Raw genomic sequence first — 21,848 nt, forward strand, 5'->3', positions numbered from 1 at the left:
AAGACTGCCTTCAAAAAGTCTCTATCAAACTGTGACAATATTTACTCTTTGCTGCAGTTAAAACCGCAGATCCTTGCGTTTGAACACATCAAAGTTTTCTCAGTCACAAGCAACGTGGGAGTTAGAGATTGATGATTAATTTTGGACTAACACTAATTCATAACTAGTCTTGATTTTGTTGCATCTGACACTTCTCATGAAAATTCATAATATTCTCCTACATTTGCCTTGTATCATTATTTATATAATCTATTATTATTTATCATTTATATAGCAGATTAGAGATTAAGGGCGCGTTTGAGTACTCACAATTGGAATTGAAATCAAAATGGTGGAAATTAGAATAGTCAAATCTTTTGATACGTTTGATTCCTACTAGAATTAGAATAGGATTGAAATACTAGAAAAGAATAGAGATTAAATTTTGAAAAATTGAGACATTTCAATTCTCTTCTGAATCAAAATGAGAATAAGATTCCTCTCAATTTCAAATGGATGAAATAGGAGTAACTCATTCTCATTTCCATTTCAGAGTCTAACTTTTCTTAACCAAACATACCCTAAATTCTTGAGAGGGTGTGAGAATAAATATGGTTGATTTGCTAAGGTCAATTAATATAATAACAGAGACTAGCGGATGTTTTGCATGGAATCAGGAGGTGCACGCCACCACCACAATAGGTGATGGTTCGAATACATGCAAAGAAGATTCCACTTTATATCACGTAAAGAGCTTTGTTCCATGATACCCTTTAAGAAGGTGGTGCTGCAAGAGAAGGGATCGCAATTAAGGAGGGAGATAGAGAGGAAGAGGGTATCTCTAGCTCTCACATGGGTCGTAAAATCTTTTGACTTGCTAATTGCTATGGATTCTTGGTGCTTAAAACTCTTCTCATGTGCTTCTTGATTTATCTGGTGGGTAAGCTATGTAGGATTTTAAAGGCTGCTTAAAAGATGTGAAAGATTTCTAGTTAATGCTTGTAATCACATTGTTCTTATCTTTTGTAATTTGCTTTATTTTGCCAAGCCTAGGCTGTGATAATGTCCTTTTTGGAGCATGTAACAATTCTGTCTTAGAAAACTCCCACTCTTCTTACATGGGTAAAGTCGGCAAATTGAAACATTGAAATAATTTTGGTTTAGAAGGGAAAGACACCATAACAAGTAATTTTTTTTTAAACAAAAAAGAAGCAATAAGTTGAAATAGACATGTAGCCATGAATTCGCCATGCCATGGTAAAATTTTATTCTGATCAAAAATTTAATTTGACCATCTTACTTGTAGAAAGATCGGATGTGCTTGATTTTAATCAATAGAGCATGAATTCTCGCAAAAGCAAGGGATGATGTTGATGATTCATCCAATCAAATTTTTATCGGCTTAAAACTTAGGATACTTCAAGCCATATGATAACTTAGACTTGCTTGATTAAAAAAAAAAAAACTCTGTTGAGCTCGTGAGATTGATTTGAGATGGCCTGCTCAAAAATCTTATATACTATTAACTTATTGTTGGCTACAAAAACTACGGTCATTATATGCGACAAGATAACCTGAGAAATAACTGACTGCAATAAACTCAACCTATCTGCTTTCATATTTTTTCACTATACCAAGAAAATTCAACCCATCACATGGTTAAAATAATTAATTCTCGACTCCATTAAGAAATAGTTACAAACATAGACCCCTACATTCACTAATAATAGCAAAAATGCTTTCGAAGATGTTGGATCTGGTGCCTTATGATCCATACCCTACCTGAAACTAATCAGTTTCTAATCTAATATATGTTAAGTTCAAGCCCTAAAAAGGAACTTCTAAAAATTGTTTATGGTACAAAATAATTACACATGATATATTGGACAAACTATTAAGTCCAGATTCAGATCATATCAAGCTCATAAAAAATTATTTACATGTTACCAAGTTGAGTGAAGTACAATTTTCTAGACCCATTGCAGGACTTGAAAAGTTCTATGCATCCATACCTGGACCCACACATAAGACACGACCATACCATGCATCCAGACCGATCCGAGTGTATCTATGCTGCCAACCTTGATGTCAATGCTACTATAATCTTGTAAATCCCTCCCCCAAAACACACACAAACACTCCCTATCTATCTTTCTAGAGAGAGAGAAAGAGAGAGAGAGAGGGCACCATATTCTAGTTCTCGTTGAATTTAGTTTAGGTACTTCAGCTGCATACAATTTTAAGAATCGCACTGGAAAGCCTATCAATTGGTTTAAGTGAAGGTGGTTGCAACTTTGGTATATCATATAACGCCACCTTATATAACTTTACCTTATTAGTCTTAGAATCCAATCCAATTTAATGACCTAGACCTACCATGCCTTAACTTCTGCTCTCAAGTTAGGTCCAACCTAACAAAATTTAGTTCCATATTTTTAGTACTGCGGTTGTGGCTACAATGGCCACGGCCTGAAACTGTTATCATTCCTTATGATGTTTATACTGGACCTAACCAATATAAAATCCTAGATTTATGAATGTGTTTTAACGGACATCATTTGCTCTAATATTGGGACATCACAGATAATAATGCTGAAATAACAAAGTTATTATTAATACCATCTATTTCAAAGCATATTTAAATTCTAAAACAATATTCTAATGGATATATTCATAGACTTTAGTATAAAGATAACATTGTATCCGGGTGAGCAATGTTACCAGCCTCTCATGATACGTTGAGAAGCACCAATGCGATTCGCTTTGGTGTGACATGGCAGGGCCCCAAGATTGCCGAGTCCACCAACGGACCAGTCCAACCATAGAACGTTGCTGTATTGCGTGATAATTATTGGTTAGAATTATTTTACTATCTGAACTTTGAATGATCCAATAATAAATCATCGTGCCATCTAGCAAAAGTTTATTATTTTATTTTTTTTTATTTCATTAAAAATTTTCAATCAGATAACGGTGAAGCTTTTTCACATTCAAATCCTTATAATAGTTTTTGGAAGAATATTTTTTTATTAAAATAAATGATGTGATAATTTTTTATTGAATAGTCCAAAGTTGGAATCGCAGAACAATGCTAACAATAAGCGGATGCTTCCCTTCTTTTCTTTTTATTTGTGGATGTTCTTGTCATTTCATGGTGGGACTGGTTCACCGCTGAGCTGATGAATCTGATCCGACAATAATTAGACCAGCTTAAGGGTGCCGTGCACGTGAGGCGGGTTTGAGCTCTCCACTCTTCAAGCCCGCATCATGATGGGGGGGTCCTACACCCACAAAACGAAAGTCAGAAGCCTACTCATGGTTCCGTGAAAGAGACCATGATGCAATCCACCACTCAAAGATGACATGCAAAAGAGATGGCTTCCTTTGAATCATGATACACCTAATGATCGAATACTGTGGGCCAATGGAACATGGTCTTCCCCATGTTTTCTAGAAAAAAGATAATGATGCAAGGACGTTGGTTGAAAGAAGATATTACCATGGAGAATTAAAAAGATTATATATATACAGAGAGCATATCAAATGAAAGGAATGATTTAATATAAGAGGTAAGAGGATATAATAATAATTTTTAGATATATATCAAAAATTTAGATGAGCATCGTGCGTTAAAAAAATTAAAAAAAGAAAGAATAGATAAATCCTAAAGATATGTAGACAGTTTGGACAATCTTATTCTCATCTGAACTATTGATGTAGATCCAAAAATTATTATTATGTCCCCTCACCTCTCATATTAAACCACTCCATTCACTTGATATGTTTTCTATATATATATATATATATATATATATATATATATATATATTTTTTTTTTATATATTTTATATATATATATTTTTCTACTAATATTATTGTGGAGTTTTTTTGGTATCTATATATATAAATATATATATATATATATATATATATATATCCTTTCTACTAATATTATTGTGGAGTTTTTTTGGTATCTTTGACTTAATTATATATTAATCATAGCCTAGTTATATATAGAATAGATGGGCCCAAGAATTTTTTCTTGTTTACAGGGACGGAGTAGGCCAATATTTGGAAACTTTTTTTTACCATGAATTTATCTCCCAACGTGAAAAACTAAATTATGAATTTGTTGAGTGTCAAATTTGGTTTGTAGAATCAAATAATAAATATTTTTTCTTTTTTCAATACCTCTTTTGGTTGCAAAATGGAGATTGAAATTAGTTTGAAATCATCAACAAAAAACATTGATAAAAATCTGCAGTATTCTAGTCCATTTTGTTGTTATATTATTCTTATCAAATATCACATGAAATGGTGATATTTTGTCAAAGATCAAAGATAATGTCACTCATTCTAGATAACAGAGATGGATAAGGCTTTAGACAACGACATGGTCCTAATATTAAGTCTCAAAAGAATGATCAATATTATTAACCATTCAAGGGTATCAGCAATCCCAAGCTTGACTTTTCAAATGCTGATTCTGTGGGCTGCTTTCATCACCGCATGATGATGATACTATTAATGATAGGATCCCTCTAATAAACTTTTAATTTATTACTTTTTGGAAAATAAATAACAAATCATAACGATATTTGACTAAATTGCTGTTCATTGGGATATTGTTTTCTAAATTGATAAGATATATTGAAAAAATTTCAGGAAACATTTAGTTTATACATAGTCAAAAAAATCAAAACCCATATAACACTATTATTTAGTATTTTATTTTATTCTATTGCTGCAACTGTCTATTATCCATGTGTACCTACAACATTATAGCCGTTATTTTAGACCATTGTTAATGCTTGTAATTATCTATATATATTCAAATATATTTTCTTGCCAAAATCAACTGGCAATATAATTTTATATATACAGAATGGTCATATGTGCCATAAAGTCTAAGGACAAGGGCATCAATGTCCGTAAAATTAAAACGTTGATAGAAGTTATGAGCTGCCATCAGCTGTCCTTAGCGGTCATAGCCTAGGGTTATTAAAGCAGCGCCTTTCGACAGCTAATCTTCCTCTTAAATGCTGCTTTGGATTTTCTCTCTCCACTTCTTTTTCCGGCTTGTAGTTGGACGAGCACACCGAGTCCCACCTGTATGCAGCCCTTTTTCTATGCCCATAATGACAAAAATGCCCCTATACGTAAGTGGAAACGTCACGGGAAACGGATGAGAACCCGACCATATACTACACATTCACATTTTCTCGTCTAAAATAGTGTATTCTTTATGAAAAGTTAATTACTGGTTCCTCTAAATTGATCAAGTTGCGCAATCCCACAATTTAGGAGGAGCATATGTAGCCACTGCTTTAGCTTCCCCTTCCAACTATAGCTAATAATAGCAGTCAAATATGCATCATTTTGAGTGTATGACTTTTTATTTCTAATTACAAGGGTCACAATTGATCATACATAATTATAATTTTTTTGAATAAGTACATATAAAATAATGTTGATATTAAAAAATCTAAAATTAAACAATATCTAGTATTGCTAATTTAGTTTTGAACTAGATTTATTTCGTAATGGACTTATTATTATAACTCATTATGATGGTTGTCACTGGTCATCTGAAAAATATTGAGCAATCATAGAAATTCAATAATTATTTTTTATTGAAGTCATTTTTATGAATTTTTAGGTAGCATTTAAAAAGAAAAATAAAAAATTATATTTATTAAATAGTAAAATATTAAATAATAATGGGCTACTTTTAGTATATAACAAGAATGGTAGGATCATAACTATCTAATTAAGTATCATTATTTGAAATTTATGCTCACAGATGTATAATTATTGATTGGTATCTTTTATATAATTAATACTAATAAAAATCAAATGATTGGGAGGGCTAAAGAAAAATAATATATTTTTATTTTTTGGGTCCTCTTTAAATTATTATTGACCATTTTAATGGCTATATTGACATTATTCATTCACTTATGCTTGGATTTGAACCTTTAAAACTAAAATTTTAACTACCATAAAAATCCTTACTGTTTTATCAAAATAAACAACATTATAGCTAAATAATAATCATTGTTTGTATCATTATCATTAAAATTCACATCATGAACATCAATAAGGTAACAAATCCTTCGTGCTTATCATAATAGCTATTGTTATTATATTAAAAAAAAAAAATTTTTCAAATGAAGTTTAAGAATACTAGTAATCGAGTTATTCAAAATTTAGTTGTGTTAATTTGCTCATAAAGAGAAAAAATCGAGCAAAATCAGAAGAATGAATAAATGAAACCCAATGCTATTTGCTCAAGGCTGCCATTTGACCACACAATCTAACCAAAAAAACTAATTGTCGATCTAAATTCTATCATGGAGAAAAAATTTAAAAAAAAAATCTTTAATGTCAAGTTGCATCTATATGAGGTTTGATAGTAGCAGTCTTCTCTCATCTATTCTCATCAGACCAAGTAAAAAGCAAACTATAAGAGATAAATGTGGGGAGCCCAGCTATACAAACCCCCAACAATCAAAATGGTGTAGGCCTTGGGGTTTTAAGCTGATGCTTGAGAGATCTGGACACAGGAGCCCGTTTGATCGAAAGACTATTCATGGTATAAGCACTGTAAGAAATCATCTTCATCGATTTTTTCTTTCGTTCAATTGCATCGAAAATCTAAAATTTATCTTATAAATTGAGAAAAAAAGAAAACAAAATTAAAAGAAAAAAAAGAGATTAAAGAAGTATATGATGAGAGGAGCAAGGTAGTGGAGGCAGTGGTTGTTGAAAGCAAGCCAATAGCTAGAATAAGTATTTTTTCAGGAGATGAGATTATAGTTTAGGAATCGGAAAGGAGTAGAGAGGCTTGGTTGAGGTCCATGATAAAGAAAATAAAATATCAATAATCTTTCTATAAAAAAGATTCTTTCACGAAGAGGAGGAGATCCTCCTTCTCATCACGTGACAGTGTCAGTCATGGACAAACGATGTTGAGCTTTGTTTATCTATTTTTTTTAATTTTATTCGATATTTTTATTTTATTAACTAAATTGATATGATTGAAATTTGGATAATCCAATTACTTATATTTTAAATTTTATTATACAAAAATATATATTTTTAAATTATATTATAATTATTACTCTGAGAAAGTGGCTTTGGTTTTGACTTTTGACATCGGCGGCCTAATAGAGTCCCGCTCCATGATCCTTGTCAATCATCCCTCCACCCCTAAAAATTTTTCTTTTAATAACAGGAAACGCGTTTTTGCTAAGGGGCATTTTAGGAAGTCAAAGAAACATAAATTCTCCGCAATATATATCATCCCACCGAAGCCCCCCAGTCCTTCCCTCTCAACAAAAGCTGCTTCCAAAGGTCAAAACCCGACCCCCTCACCTTCTCTCTCTTTAATGGCGGCTAGGCTTGCTAAAGAAGAGGATTTCTAGTTCTCTTTGGCCACCAAGTCCTTCTGACCCGGCCTCTCTCCTCTGCCCCCCTCTTTCCCCTTTCTACCCTCCTTCCGACCCTATAGCCTCCCATTCCCACAAAAAACCGCATAAAAATCCAATTTTGGCACCCCTTCCTCCGAGATCCGTTCCCTTGTTACAAGGACATTCGTCCAGATTTGAGCTCGTTTGATCCGAGGTTTCCGAGCAAACATACCGTAGTTTCTGGAGAAGAAGGGTTTGTTGGTGTGGGAGTGAGGAATGGGGACCGCGTGGAGGCGGGCAAAGAGAGCGCTGGCGGCGAGTCTTTGCGTCTATATTCCGAGCAATCTGGACGATGACGGTGGCTCGCCGACCGGCGTTCACGCCGCCGAAAGGTCGTCGAATGCTGCGGCGGCGTCTTCTCCGACGTCGTCTGGCGGAGCGTCGGATTACCGAGCACTGATGCCGACCACGCCCACTCCGACCTCCTCCGGCCTCCGGCTTCCTAGATCCGGCAGCAGATCGTCAAAGGTTCGTCTTTCATGCTGTTTGTTTGCAAATCTCTTGCAATTAAGACGCTTGTTTCTTTGTTGATCTGAAGGATGAAAACCTGTTTTTTCTTCCTAGAAAAATTAGACCTTTTTGGATTTTGATATAGAAACGTGCTTAAATGTGGGGTTTTTCATCTTTTCACCGAACTCCGCGTTGGTTTCTCTTCTTTTCCATATCTTTTGCGGTTGTTCTTTCAAACCATGGACTTGGACGGTGGTGATTTTGTTATCTTTTTCCTTTTGTTTTCTTTTCTATGATTTTATCCCTGTACTTTTGTGGAGGATAACATGCAGCAGTTCCTTTGAGGACCAGAGCCATTCTTGTTCATTTAGAAAAGGGGAAAAACTCAGGCACTCTTTCTTATTTTAACCCCCCCACCCCCTTGAAAGGGAAAGCCGCTTCCTTGGTCAGCAACGCTACTCTTGCTTGCGAAGCTTTTGTTGCTTTCTTTTTCTTTTTTAACCGTGAGCCTGTTGACCATTCTTGGCAAACATTCCACAAGGGTAAATTTGGACGAAACTTATTGGCTAATGATGATTTCGCCATCATTTTGGTGGGTGGATTGGTCAAACATTTCCCGCATTAGCTCATGATCCTGTAACACTTACCCAATTTGTGTCTTGGGAATTGGGAAGTGGGTGCAGAAAATGTGATGCCTATTTGGTATTTTTATTGAAGCTTTGAAAAATTAAAAGTTTTATTTACCAAGAAGAAGAAGAAGAAATAACATCCTTCCCAGACTTTCCTTTTCTAATGAACAACTTGAACCTGGATGCCGTTTTAATTGGTTAATGGATCACCTTGTCAATGGTTGGTTAGGCCATCTACAATAGGGAAGTGGAGAGTTTCATAAGTCTGATGGCTATCCTTCACATGTTGTACTTTGGGGCTGTGATCTGTCCATGAGTTGATAAGTTGACTGGTAATGACTAGGTTAAATGCACTGAAAGCACCCATTCATGCTTGTCAAAAAAAGAACCCGTTTATGTAAACATAATAGTATGGTTGAGGGTTGTGTCCCCGTGTGTTTTTATTTTCCCTGCATTCAATTACCAAAATTTGAATACACTATCGTTGTCTATTTGTGGTTGCTAGCATGGTATCTTCATCTGTTTATATTATTAACTTTTGTTAATGATTCTACAGTGGTTAGTCTGGGAGCTTTTCTTCATTATGTTTAAACTCTAAACTGTTGGTGGATTACGCTGCCTGAGTTTGCTACCAGTTCAGTTAGTTCATTCATGTAAAATGGACTCAGTTAGACTTTACACTATTCCATCAGCAGAAATTGATTTAAAACCGATGTATTATGTACTGTGGAAGCTAATTTACCTAGGAAGTGAAATTGCTGTTTTAGGATCATATTTAAAAAAGGGGCTGACTTTAGGTGGTAAAAATGGTTCATTATCATGTTGTATGTGATTTTTACATTGCTGCTTTTAGGTCAAGCATGATTTAATAACATTAGCATTTTTTTGTCGAGCCCCTTTGCAAATGATTGTGTTCTAGCATTAAAAAGAAAGTGCACAAACTATGCAGTTTTGTCTCCAGTTTATTTTTTTCTCCTTTATCTTTCCCTACTTTAGTTCAGAGACAGTCTTTTGTAAATCAGCTGCACTGACTAGGTCTAGATTGTTGCCATTTGCATGATGTAATCTGCTAGTATATGTGCCTTGGAAATATCCTGACTTTGCTCTTTGTAATTTTTCACTTTCAGAGAACATGTTCTATATGTCTTGGCACCATGAAAGCGGGCCATGGCCATGCCCTCTTCACCGCAGAGTGCTCTCATACATTTCACTTTCATTGCATAGCCTCAAATGTGAAGCATGGCAACCGTGTGTGCCCAGTATGCAGAGCCAAGTGGAAGGAGATACCCTTCCAGGGCCCCCCATCCTCTGAGCATCCTCATGGAAGAGCCCGAGTAAACCCAGTCAACTGGCCCCAAGAAGAAGGCTACATGACTGTTGTGCGTCGGCTTTCTCGTGCAGATTCTGCAAACCGACAGCACCACCTCACTCCTCTCTTCCATACGTCAGAGCCAATCTATTTCAACGATGACGATCCTCTTGACTTGCAGCCTGATATGCCGAAAGATTCTCAACATGGTTGTAGTAAAACAGTAGAGTTCAAGATGTACCCAGAATTCTCAGCCATTCCTCGGTCAGCCTCCCAAGAGAACTTCACTGTCCTGATCCACCTGAAGGCCCCTCATGCTAGCACAAACCAGCTTTCTGGCCAAAACATCAATACAAGCTCAACAACTTCACAAACTTCTCGTGCTCCTGTGGACCTTGTCACGGTGCTTGATGTCAGCGGCAGCATGGCTGGCACGAAGCTAGCACTTCTTAAGCGTGCCATGGGGTTTGTTATCCAAAATCTTGGACCCTCTGATAGGCTTTCTGTCATCGCCTTCTCTTCGACCGCACGCCGACTCTTCCACCTCCGTCGGATGTCCGACTCTGGTAGGCAGCAGGCCCTGCAAGCTGTCAATTCTCTGTTGGCTGGTGGTGGCACCAACATTGCTGAGGGCCTCAGGAAGGGGGCCAAGGTGATCGAGGAGCGCAGAGAGAAGAACCCAGTCTGCAGCATCATTCTTCTCTCTGATGGGCAGGACACATATACTGTAGCCTCTAGTGCTGGTGGAACTCAGCGTACACAATCAGTCTACGAGTCACTAGTTCCGTCCTCTATTCGTGGTGCAACCAGCCATCAAACACCTGTTCATGCCTTTGGTTTTGGGCAGATCATGATTCTGCTTCCATGCATTCAATCTCAGAAACCTCTGGTGGGACTTTTTCTTTTATCGAGGCTGAGGGTGTGATTCAAGATGCATTTGCTCAGTGCATTGGTGGCCTCCTGAGTGTAGTTGTTCAAGAGATGTGGGTGGGTGTGGAGTGCATGCACCCAGGCGTACGGCTTGCTCCGATAAAGTCGGGCAGCTATACAAGTAATGTGGCAGCGGATGGACGGAGTGGATCAATCGATGTGGGTGACCTGTATGCTGATGAAGAAAGAGATTTCCTTGTATCTGTAAACATTCCGCCAGCCTATGATGAGTTTGTGCTGCTGAGGGTGGGTTGTTCCTATAGAGACCCGGTACTGAATGAGACTATCAACTTGGATGGTAACGAGCTGAGGATTCAGAGGCCAGCAGTCGTTGAGGGCCAGATGATGTCAATTGAGGTTGATCGTGAGAGGAATCGTGTTCAGGCTGCAGAAGCCATGGCGGCAGCAAGGGCGGCAGCTGAGAGGGGTGCACTATCTGATGCAGTGTCCATACTTGAGGAGCGTAGGAGGATATTGTCTGAATCCCTGGAGGAAGATCTAGTGACCAGTTGTGCTTGGCGTTGGATGCAGAGCTGAAGGAGATGCAGGACAGGATGGCTAGCCGACAGAGGTATGAGGCTTCTGGGCGGGCGTACGTGCTATCGGGGCTCAGCTCACATTCATGGCAAAGGGCAACAGTCCGTGGAGACTCAACGGACAGTACCAGCCTCATTCATGCCTATCAGACACCATCGATGGTAGACATGCTTGAGCGATCACAGACATTGAGTCTATCTCCACGACTTCTCAACCCACCACTCCGTCAGGTGAGGTCCTTCTCGGCGCAACTGCACCCGAGGTAGTTGAGTTCCCCATTTCTTAGAAGGAGAACAAGATTAAGCATTGCATTAATGTTTTTGTCTAGTATCTTTTTCCCTCTTATTCTGAGGTGGGGGTTGGAGCAGTAGTGGGGCCGTACAGGAGAAGGTCAGGGTAAATGGGCTTGGGGGCATACAAGATGGGGATATTGCTCCTAGGTTGTAAATGAATAAAATCTGGAAAGGTGGGATAGAAGGGAGGATTGAGGTGAAAGGAGGTATAATGTTTTCAAGGGGAAAAAGGGTGTAGGTATATTAGCTAGGCTTTTCTTTTCAGAAATTTTTTAATTTTCTTTTTTATCTTTGGTGTTGTATATAAGAGAAGGCTTTCCCTGAAAAAGGGTGGTATAAGCTTTTGTAATCTTTGGGAATATATGGGGGTGCATTCTTCTCTTGGATTTATACTTCTGTAGTATCTGGCCAATTCATTCATTTCAAGTCCTTTGTCTCTTTCCAATGGTTGTTTACCAGTTTAAACCTTTCTTGGTTTGAATGTCTCTACTTGATGCTGTGGACGGCAAGGCGGTTTGGTTGTCTTAGAAGTTCTAGGTTTGCTTCTTAGCCGGATAGATTAATGTGGAGCGCCCATTGATTACGAGAGTAGTTGCAGGTGACTTTTCCTTTGGAGAAATCATTAGTTAAAACTATTTTACCACATGTATCTTAGCTCATCTAATGAAAAGTTGCCACATCATCAAAAAAAAAAAAGGTGAACTTCTTTTCATTCAAATCAGCAAAAGTTGTTAGCTGTGGTTAAGGTAAATCCTTTTCCATTCACAATTTTAAATCAAGTTTGGATAAGAATGAATCTTTTTCCAATAATAAACGATGTGACAACCTTTTATTGGATGCTCCAAGGTGCATGTGGCAGAATGGTTCTAATCAATAAGTTATCTTGCCTTTGGTGGTTTATAAAAGCCCATGAGTTGCTGCCATTTTTGGGAGGTTCTTTGCGGACTTGGAGTTGATTGGATCAACTAAGTTGGGAGCTCTGGATTAACAACGTTCTATTTGGATACATTCTTGTTGGCAGAGCTTGTGGAGTAGGAGTTGCTTAGGTCCTGGATGCTCAGATCAATATGCTGTTACACGACTAAATTTGTCGGCGAAAGAATAGAAATAGAGATATTTTTCATATAAATTTGCTCAACTAAGGAGGTTTTTCTTGTTCCTTAAGTTGGCAGCATATATTTTCTGGTAACCAGTGCAATCAACCAGCAGCAAAACATCGTCCATTATGGATATAATCGACCAAAGATTTTTCGGATATGTGAGGCGCAACCCAGAAACTCCATTCCTGACTCCATGGGAAAACGTAAGCTCTTGAATTACCTTCTGAAATTGCAAAAAAACGGAGGCCAATCTGTAACGTTACAGCTAGAAGTAAGCTGAATTGTGTCCTATATTTGCCAGTGTCTATACTTTCAGGCAGTTGCCATGTAGAAGCCAACTGGTGAGCTGGAAAAGTCAGTATAATACTAAGATGTGCAGGAGAGATTTTTTTTTTTCCCCTTCTTTTTTTGGTAGTAACAGCACCCGGTTTAAGGATACCCAAGTTGTATGCAAGACAAACTCAGTCATTGGGGTTTGATTTGTGTTGAACTTACTATTGCTGCTTTCTATGGATGGATGATTTTTCTGTGAATTGCAAGGTCGGATCGCTACCAATTCCATGGGTTGTTACTTGCCTATCTGCTAAAACTAGTGACCTGGCTCAGCAAGTAATAGCAATGCAAAAAGAAGAAGAAGGAAGAAAAAGAAAAAGGGAAAAGAAAAGGAGGCTAAATGATCTATATGTATGCCCTTGTTAAATTCAAGTGGCATTTACTGGAATAGGAATTAGTAAAATGGTGTTAAAATTCTCCATTGCAATGGACCAAGAATGTGGCCACATGTCAATCACTATCATTTTGACTTCCATTTTGATAAATTAATTACGGGTACATTTGGTTCGTATCCAGAATAAAAATGGATTGGAATGAGATTTGAAATTTTTATATTTCTGACATGTTTGATTCCGATTGAAATCGAAATTGAAATTTAAATAAAATTTGAATACACATGAGAATTTAGATTAGAGTATAGAAGATCGAGACATTCCTATTCGATTGAAAAGTCAGAATTGAAATGAAAATGAAACTATCTTTGAATGTTAAGGTGAAATAGCAGTCGCTCATTTCTATTTCTACTGTAGAATCGAATTTTTTCTAACTAAATAAATTTTAAATAGAAGTAAAAATATTTTAAAGACTATTGACGAAACCTCCAAATGATTATACTAATCGATATGTTTGTGAAAATCCAGAGGAGTTTAAGAATCGCCCCTTGGTTACCAAAAAAAAAAAAAAAAATTCTGCATCCTTTGCGCCTAGCTTATTACTATAACGGCAATCCCCTTTTAACACAGAAAAAAACTCTTTATCAATTTAACATAAATAAATAACTGTATTTAATTTTTTTAGATTTTAAATATGAAAGCATGAGCAATCGGGTTAGGTTGCATCTTTCGCGCGAAAGAGTGATTCACCTTCTTTCGGGAGGTCAACCGTTGGATCGCGCAACAGATGCTTTGCGATCTATCCAACGGTTGACGTCGCGAGAGAACATTAATCATTCTTTCACACGATACAACTCGAACCCCAACAAATACGCCCTCCCCCGTGCCCGCCTCACGAGTCACGGGCCTCAGCATTTCCGCGGATAAAATAAAGGGTCCAGTTTGGAGCCGGCCCTCCCTCCAGTTCAATATAAATACATGCTTCCTCGTCTCTTCCGCTCCACCCGCTCACCCTCTGCTTCTCTACTCCCTTCGTTCTTGGCCGAATCCATAGCCGTATTTTTCCGATGTAAGGATCAATTATTTCCTTCACTGAATCTTTCTTCCACTCGATTCTCCTTCTGACGTTATTCTGGGCTTCTTCTTGTTCTACTTGAAGGGAGAATACTTTGAAGCCAATGGACGCGGAGCAGCTGAGGGAGTACGGCCATAAGATGGTTGATTTCATCGCCGATTACTACAAAAGCATCGAGTCCTTTCCGGTTCTCAGCCAAGTCAAGGTATTCAACATTTCTTTCCTTTTTTTTTATTAAAGCATTGCTACGTTCTTGATTTTGTTCGGTGAAGGGTTTCGCCAATTCTTGATGTGCACGGCTAGTTGTTAAATCTTTAGTTTGTAATCCTCAAAAGGCTGTCAGGATTGTATTTTTTTAGCAACCATTCTTGTTTTTCATATCGGACCTTGATATTCAAGAAACGTATGCTTGTGGTGAATTTTCGTTTCTTTTCTGTCCTATGTGAATTTGCACTCTGCCTTTGCCGATGAAATAGAATTCTTGATGTTTCGGAAAAATGAGAGTAAGTGGAAAGAGTTATGCGTTTTTATTGTTTTTTAACTTTTTCTTTTTTTTTTTTTAAAGCATTTCTACGTTTTTGATTTTGTTCGGTGAAGGTTTTTGCTAATTCTTGATGTGCACGGCTATTTGTTAAATCTTTTGGTTTATAAACCTCAAAAGACTGTCAAGATTGTATCTGTTTAGCAAATATTCTTGTTTTTCATGTCGGACCTTGATATTCAAGACATGTATACTTGGTGGTGAATTTTCGTTTCTCTTATTTGTTGTGTGAATTTGCACTCTGCAATTGTTGATGAAATAGAATTCTTGATGGTTCAGAAAACTGAGTGTAAGGGGAAAGAATTATGGTATTTTTTATTTTTTTAGTCCCTTTTTCTTTAATTTTTCTGTGAAATGGATTTGAGGTTATTTCTTTATTTTCTTAGCTGATAATGGTCTGCCTAGTTTGAAACAGATCTTGATTTCTGCAATGCATTTTGCTCATTTTATCTGGAATTCTGTGACTTACTGAAATGTAGTTAGATTCATTTTAAGAATTTACAACATGAAGGAAAGAATGATCTATGAAGATGCATTAACTATGAGAAGGATCACGTTGATGAAACCACTTGGAATAAAACTGATCACTGAGTGAAATCTTCAATCTGATAAAAATGTAAATGCTGATTCAATAATGTAAAAGTACTACAAAACCTGAAACCTCCAATGCTCCTCGTGTAACCTTTACATGTTTATTTGAGGAAAATCCTTTGTTATCATTTGCTAACTTACTGTTTTGATATGCATAGTTTATCAAGCAACTTTGAAATGGAATTTAGTCAACATATAACTATATGGTTCAAAAGCTAGAGCCATTGTTGACGTGCATAATGAGCCATGATTTGTTTTATTGACTAGGGAGAGCATGTTTTTAATGAATTCTGGACTCTTTTGGGGTCTAACTTTAGTTAGGATTCAAGTAGAGGCAGAAGAGGTTTCAAACAATGAATGTTGCATTTGCCTTGTTCCATTGATCCTGCATGTAGGCATGATCTTTGCATATTTTCATCTTCTCCCTCTTCTTGGACCTCCTCATTCTTCACATGATATTTCCTCTTGTAGGACCAGTGTCTAATGATCAGTAAAATGAAGTAACTAACAAATAATTAGTCAAACTAAAACAAACATATGGAATGCAGCTTTAGTTAGAAGAGCTGAGGCTTCAAACTAAATTAACTGCAAAAGTCTGCCCAAACATTATTTTAAATCATGATTTGTTAACTTTAACAACCTCTTAGTTTGGGACTTGCTTAACTTTTTTTTTTTTTTTAAATTATTGTTTATCCATAAGTCATTATATGCGGCATGGTATCTGATTCTGATCTTTTCTGCAGCCTGGGTATCTCAAGGAGCTTCTGCCAGATTCAGCTCCTAATCATCCTGAAAGTTTGCAAGATGTCTTTGACGGTGAAAATTCTTATCTGGACTTTTGTTGCTTCATTTTGGTTCTATTGAGAAATCTAAACCCTTACTAGGAACTGTTTTTATGATATAATGCTTTTCTTTACTGTGCTGTTGCAAGTTGTTGATCCAAGTCCTTCAGCACCATTATGCAAATAAATTTATGTGCAGATATCCGTCAGAAATAATACCAGGCATAACCCATTGGCAGAGCCCCGATTATTTTGCCTACTATCCCTCTAATAGCAGCACCGCAGGATTCTTAGGAGAGATGCTCAGTGCTGGTTTTAATATTGTGGGTTTCAGTTGGGTAACTTCTCCAGCTGCAACAGAACTTGAAGTGATTGTTTTAGATTGGCTCGCTAAAATGCTGAAGCTACCCAACCAGTTCCTTTCAGCAGGTAAGAGTTGAGATAACTGTAGATTAATCAGTTGGAAAATTTTCAAGCATATGTCATGTCAATGCCAATATATTTGAGTGCAGTTATATTTTTATTGGTATGCCCTGACATTTATCCACCTTCTGTTTTGGTAAGTTATGCATATGACTTTGCATCACCTGAATGGTTTCCACATGTGCTCTCTGGTTAAAGGTAGAAAACATTCTTGAAGGAATTAGTTGGAGTTTATTGAAATCAGTGTCATTTAATGGCACTCTTATTCTAGAATAAAGTGAAGTTGAGCTTACTCTTTAATCATAAATAAATTTTAGATACAATCATATGGACCTTGTTTATTGAGCTAACACATGCAAGAGTAGTGATTCATTATTAGCATTTATTGACTTGTTTTCATTTTCTTTCTTTCTTTTTTTCTTTTTTTTTTTTTGATCGAACCTTGCATGGAAATCCCTGGAAACAAGGGCGCAAAAGTGCGGGGTGATGCCTGGGATTGGACCCTCCCACCTAAGGGGGGGAAGGTGGCACCTTTTTCATCTTGATATGTTGCATGGACAATTTCTTGTTTTAGATTTATGTACCTAAATACACAAACAGAGATGATTTTCAAAATTTCGCTGAAGACAGTGGAATCACAGCGATGAGCCATACAAGTGAGATATGGAAAAGATCAAAAGATGATGGAACACAGATAAGGAAAGGGCAAATGATTTTCAAGACCTTTACTTTAGGAAGGTTAATATTGGATGACATGGATGTTGCTTTGTTAGTTTGCTTATAAAATTACTAAAAAAGTATATAGATGATAAAAAAACCTGCTTATGAGCTTTGTGGGATTGGAGAAAGCATACAATAAAGTTAACAGATGCTTTTTTATTATGTTAAAGTTAACAAATCATGATTAAAAGTAATGTTTGGGCAGACTTTTGCAGTAAATTTAGTTTCTGGTACATTCATAAATCATTATATGTGCCTAAACTTTAAGATAACTTTCTGGAATTGGAGAAAGCATATAGTTTTTTTTATTAAGTTTCAGCATTGGTTCTGGATAAACAAATTGATATCCAGTCACTGTGGACCCATATCAAGGATCACCATTAAGCTCCTATCTCTTTCTACCAGTCGCAATGCCATTAATGTTGATCTTATTGCGATGTATGCTTCATAGATGATGAGTGTTTGTTGATGAGATGAGGACTAGAAGAACTCTATATGATGAAATGGATAAGTTTGCAAAGTAGATGATGATAGTCTGTTAATGTGAAGCTTTGTATGTCTATTGAAATTCTTGGGAACATGGGTGAAATAAATTTTAAAATTCTGGTGCATATGCCTGATTCTATGTTATGATATTATGATACCTCAATTAGATTTTGGAAACTTCTATTGTACCCATTTGCCATATTAACAACATTGCAATGAAATCAATATTTTCTTAGCAAAAGTAACTGTATGATGTAGTGTAATTAAAATTTAGGATGAGAAAATGAAAAACTATGTGTTTTGACTAATTTTCAGCTGTACTGAATTCTCTGTGAGTTAGATGTTCTGGGTCAAGTAAAATCAAGTGATGGGAGTATGGGAATATTCAGTTTTTTAATTTTCTTTTGTCATTGCTAGTATTTGTTAGTATAGCTATTTTTAACTGACCTTTAGCATATATGTGGGTGGCTACAATGCACTCTTCTTTGCTCCATAGGCTGCCTTGGTTATACTGCATGTGAAAGAGCCTTGCTTTTGCCCCTTATCTCTCCACCATGCTCCTAGCATCCTATTTCTAGCTTTAGATGGTTATGTCTCCTGCTTGTTGTCCCACTTCTAGGTTTTAGTATTTATCTTCCTTATGCTGTCAAAAATACAAGTATTTTTACCACATGGGCTGTTGAATGGGAAAATGAATCCTGGATTAGTCAATCTTCTCAACTGGATCTGTTGGACAGTGAAGACACTTCTAATTACAACAAGAAATCAAATTGATTTGTCTGGTGGACAAAAATCAGGAGTTGTATATAATGTATTACATGGACTATCCAAGAAACTGACACTGATGAGTGATGAGGATCTGTAAAATCCAAACCCGAATGTGGTAAGTGTGCTTCATTTTGTCCTCTCTTCTGTGCTCGCATGTGTGTGTATGCTGGCATGCTTGAAGCTTGAAATATCACATTTGACCAGATTACTTACAAACAAGCTTTCTCTGAAGTGTTTATTCTCTTTCCTTTGGGGTCTATCTAAGGGCTTAGTTATTTCTCTATTAAAACTGTCAGCTAGCTCACGTCCACTGATGTGGAGGTTGAAGAAGATTAAGCTCTTCCAAACATATGAGAATCGAGTGTGAGACTCCGTGTTTGATAACAGGATTTATAAAAGCAAAAATTATTCCTTCTCCATGACCTTGCTGCATTTTTTCCCTCACCATCTATATCTGGTCTCTATTCTGAGAATATACTTTATGTTATAAATCCAAATGGATGAGGAGAAATGTGATGTTGTCGGTGTGGAAGAATTTGTGTAAGGAACATGCGGAAGTAGTCATGGATTTATCTAGACACCTCCCATCCAAAGTTAGGGATCATAAATGGTTTGAGTTATAAGCTGAAGTTTTATAAGTGATTCCAACTGCCTTAACCCTAGGACTACCCAATTAGAAGGATACTTCATCTTGAGTTGGCTTAACTTGTTTGTATTTCTATGCTTGATCGCACTGTTTTACATCTATGAGAGAATGCCTTCAGAGGGGGAAATCTCTATGCAAAGTATCAAGGGGTTACAAGTCTCAGAGAATCAAACTCTGAGTGCTTAATGTGAGCAACTGCAAAAATATGTTTGTTCTAAAAACTGATGTACATTATAAATAGTTAATGTAGTTCAACTCTTGATAACATAATCATGAAAGAACACATAATGTCTAGTATTGACCAAATAGTCGAAGTGTTCATACACTTGGTCGGTGATCAAATAGAAACATGTATAAACACTTTTCATAGTAATAACAATATTTCCCGTTTATTGTATGAATAGGGTAACAGCCATGACCATAATCTTGTAAATAGAACACCTTATTCTGAAAATCTTTATTGGCTTTTTCATCATCCCAACCAGGCCACATCTCATATCAATGAAAAGGAGGATATTAATCATTGAATTATTTTATGATGGCTCAGAGTTCCAACAGCACATGTTTTAAATTTTTAGAGCAATATTACAGGACATGGTATCATTGCATGTGATTAAGGTGGGCTATTGTTGTTGTCCATTTAGCTTTGTCGGGTGCAATATCATCAGCATCCAGTATAGAGTTGAGAATTGCATCCTCAGGGACATGAGAATCCCGGCGTATTGAGCTCCTTCAAGGCTATAAAACTATGTTTAAGAATTTAGACATCCTATACAGAGTTAGCTTTTATAGCAAGATTATTCTCACCACAAATGACTATTTTATTCACATAGGGCATAATGATTGCATGCTGATTATGTTTACCTGATTATGTCTTTAGTTAAATATCTTCTGATCATTTTCAATAATCTGTGGCATGTGGCATTGATCCATGAGGAGCATTTCGCAGGGCAGGGTGGGGGAGTCATACAAGGCACAGCTAGTGAAGCAGTTCTTGTTGTCTTGTTGGCTGCCCGCGATAAAACTTTGAGGAAGGTTGGGAAAAAGTCTCTCGAAAAATTGGTAGTTTATGCTTCTGATCAAACACACTCTGCTTTGCAAAAGGCATGCCAGGTATGTAAATATGATGCGACGGTATATCTTGGAAGTATACCATAAATGTTCTGGTAACAAAAATTAAACTAAACCTTTTCCTTTTCTCACAAAATGAATTCAAAGCACACAGGAACCTTAAGATTATTTTTGACAAATTAATTGCCCTATATTTCTCTGTGAAGATGCACGTGTCTAAATTGTTATGTGTTGTCTATTCTTATATCAGTCATAAGTTCATAAAAAATTGTTTAGTTTCTCTTTCATTTCCTGTTGCCAAAACACACCTAATGATGTTTTTTTGTTGATGCTTCATTTGCTTCACAATGTTGTTGAAGTTGTGTCTAAGGCATGCCTGAGGCACAAAGTGCAACCTCAATGCCTTGCCTACCTCAAGGCGAGGCGACCTTATGAAGAAGCTCAAGAGGTGCACCTTATGCATGCCTCACTAAGGTTTTAAGGTGTGAAAAATGGGTGCTCTTGTGAGCATGCATGTTGTGTGTGTATTTAGGTCACTGCAATAACCCACCTTATGCATAGATATATACGTAGATATGTATGTGTGCAAAATTTGAAAAATAATTGGTTTATTGAAATACCAAGTATTGTTTCTATCATTTTCAGTGGCTTGCCTTGCTGACTAATGTATAATACTTCTTTTGCTGGTTAACAACATTTGAATGTAATATAATCTATAATATCTTAGGATCTGAGAAATACCTCAGCATTAAAGGTAAAATTTTGATTTGATGCCAAAAACTTGGAATTTGCTTTAGAGCTAATAAATAACTTCATTCTTGAGGAGTACTTTCATCAATTCTTGAGGAGTTTGAATTTTTAATTAATTTTATCCAACTCAAATATGGGGTTGTTTCTTATTTGTATCTATGAAATGAAAATAGAAATGAAAATAAGAAGAAAAGGAGGACATGTACTTATTAGATGTGCACAAGGTTTTAGGTCTAACAGCGCTATTATGGTATGACAAAGCCCAGGTTTTAAGTAATGCTGAAACAGGATGGTACAATCAGTGCCCTACCATTCTGGTAGGATTTTGGCACCAGGATGCCTCTCAATCACCAAAATCCCAAAAACGAGGCTTCCTAGCTGGGTCAGGCCTGTACCAAGCGGGTACAAGGCTCAGTATGGCTAGTAAAATGGATTATGTATCTTGGTCGAAATAGATCAGGATTGGTTGATATTGAGACTGGTTCAAAGAGCATCCTGATGGGGCTCAATTTAAAAAAAAAATTCATGAGAGGAGGAGGGATCAGGGAGATGTTCTCCATGGAGGGGGTAGTTGTGATGATGTCAGGATGCTGGCAGAGGGCATCGACTCATCAGATTGGGATGGTGGAGT

The 21,848-nt window shown here is 36.7% G+C and overlaps 2 protein-coding genes across 2 annotated transcripts in view; both read left to right on the plus strand.

Moving 5' to 3' along the window:
* The first annotated feature begins 7,427 nt into the window (after positions 1–7,427).
* LOC105043196 (E3 ubiquitin-protein ligase WAV3) lies at positions 7,428–11,829 on the plus strand. The gene is given in 4 exon segments (XM_010920653.4): positions 7,428–7,919; positions 9,658–10,681; positions 10,684–11,256; positions 11,259–11,829. Coding segments are annotated over 4 exon segments (2,163 nt in total). The 5' UTR covers positions 7,428–7,667; the 3' UTR covers positions 11,573–11,829.
* A 2,446-nt stretch (positions 11,830–14,275) lies between these two features.
* LOC105043195 (tyrosine decarboxylase 2) overlaps positions 14,276–21,848 on the plus strand; it is a 42,627-nt gene continuing 35,054 nt past the window's right edge. Inside the window, 6 exon segments of the mRNA XM_073255974.1 lie at positions 14,276–14,433; positions 14,524–14,644; positions 16,315–16,387; positions 16,553–16,564; positions 16,567–16,782; positions 20,346–20,509. Of these exon segments, the coding sequence (XP_073112075.1) occupies positions 14,432–14,433; positions 14,524–14,644; positions 16,315–16,387; positions 16,553–16,564; positions 16,567–16,782; positions 20,346–20,509 (588 nt within the window). The 5' untranslated portion in view covers positions 14,276–14,431.

The sequence above is a fragment of the Elaeis guineensis genome, chromosome 4, assembly GCF_000442705.2.
Source record: "Elaeis guineensis isolate ETL-2024a chromosome 4, EG11, whole genome shotgun sequence".
Lineage (NCBI taxonomy): Eukaryota > Viridiplantae > Streptophyta > Magnoliopsida > Arecales > Arecaceae > Elaeis > Elaeis guineensis.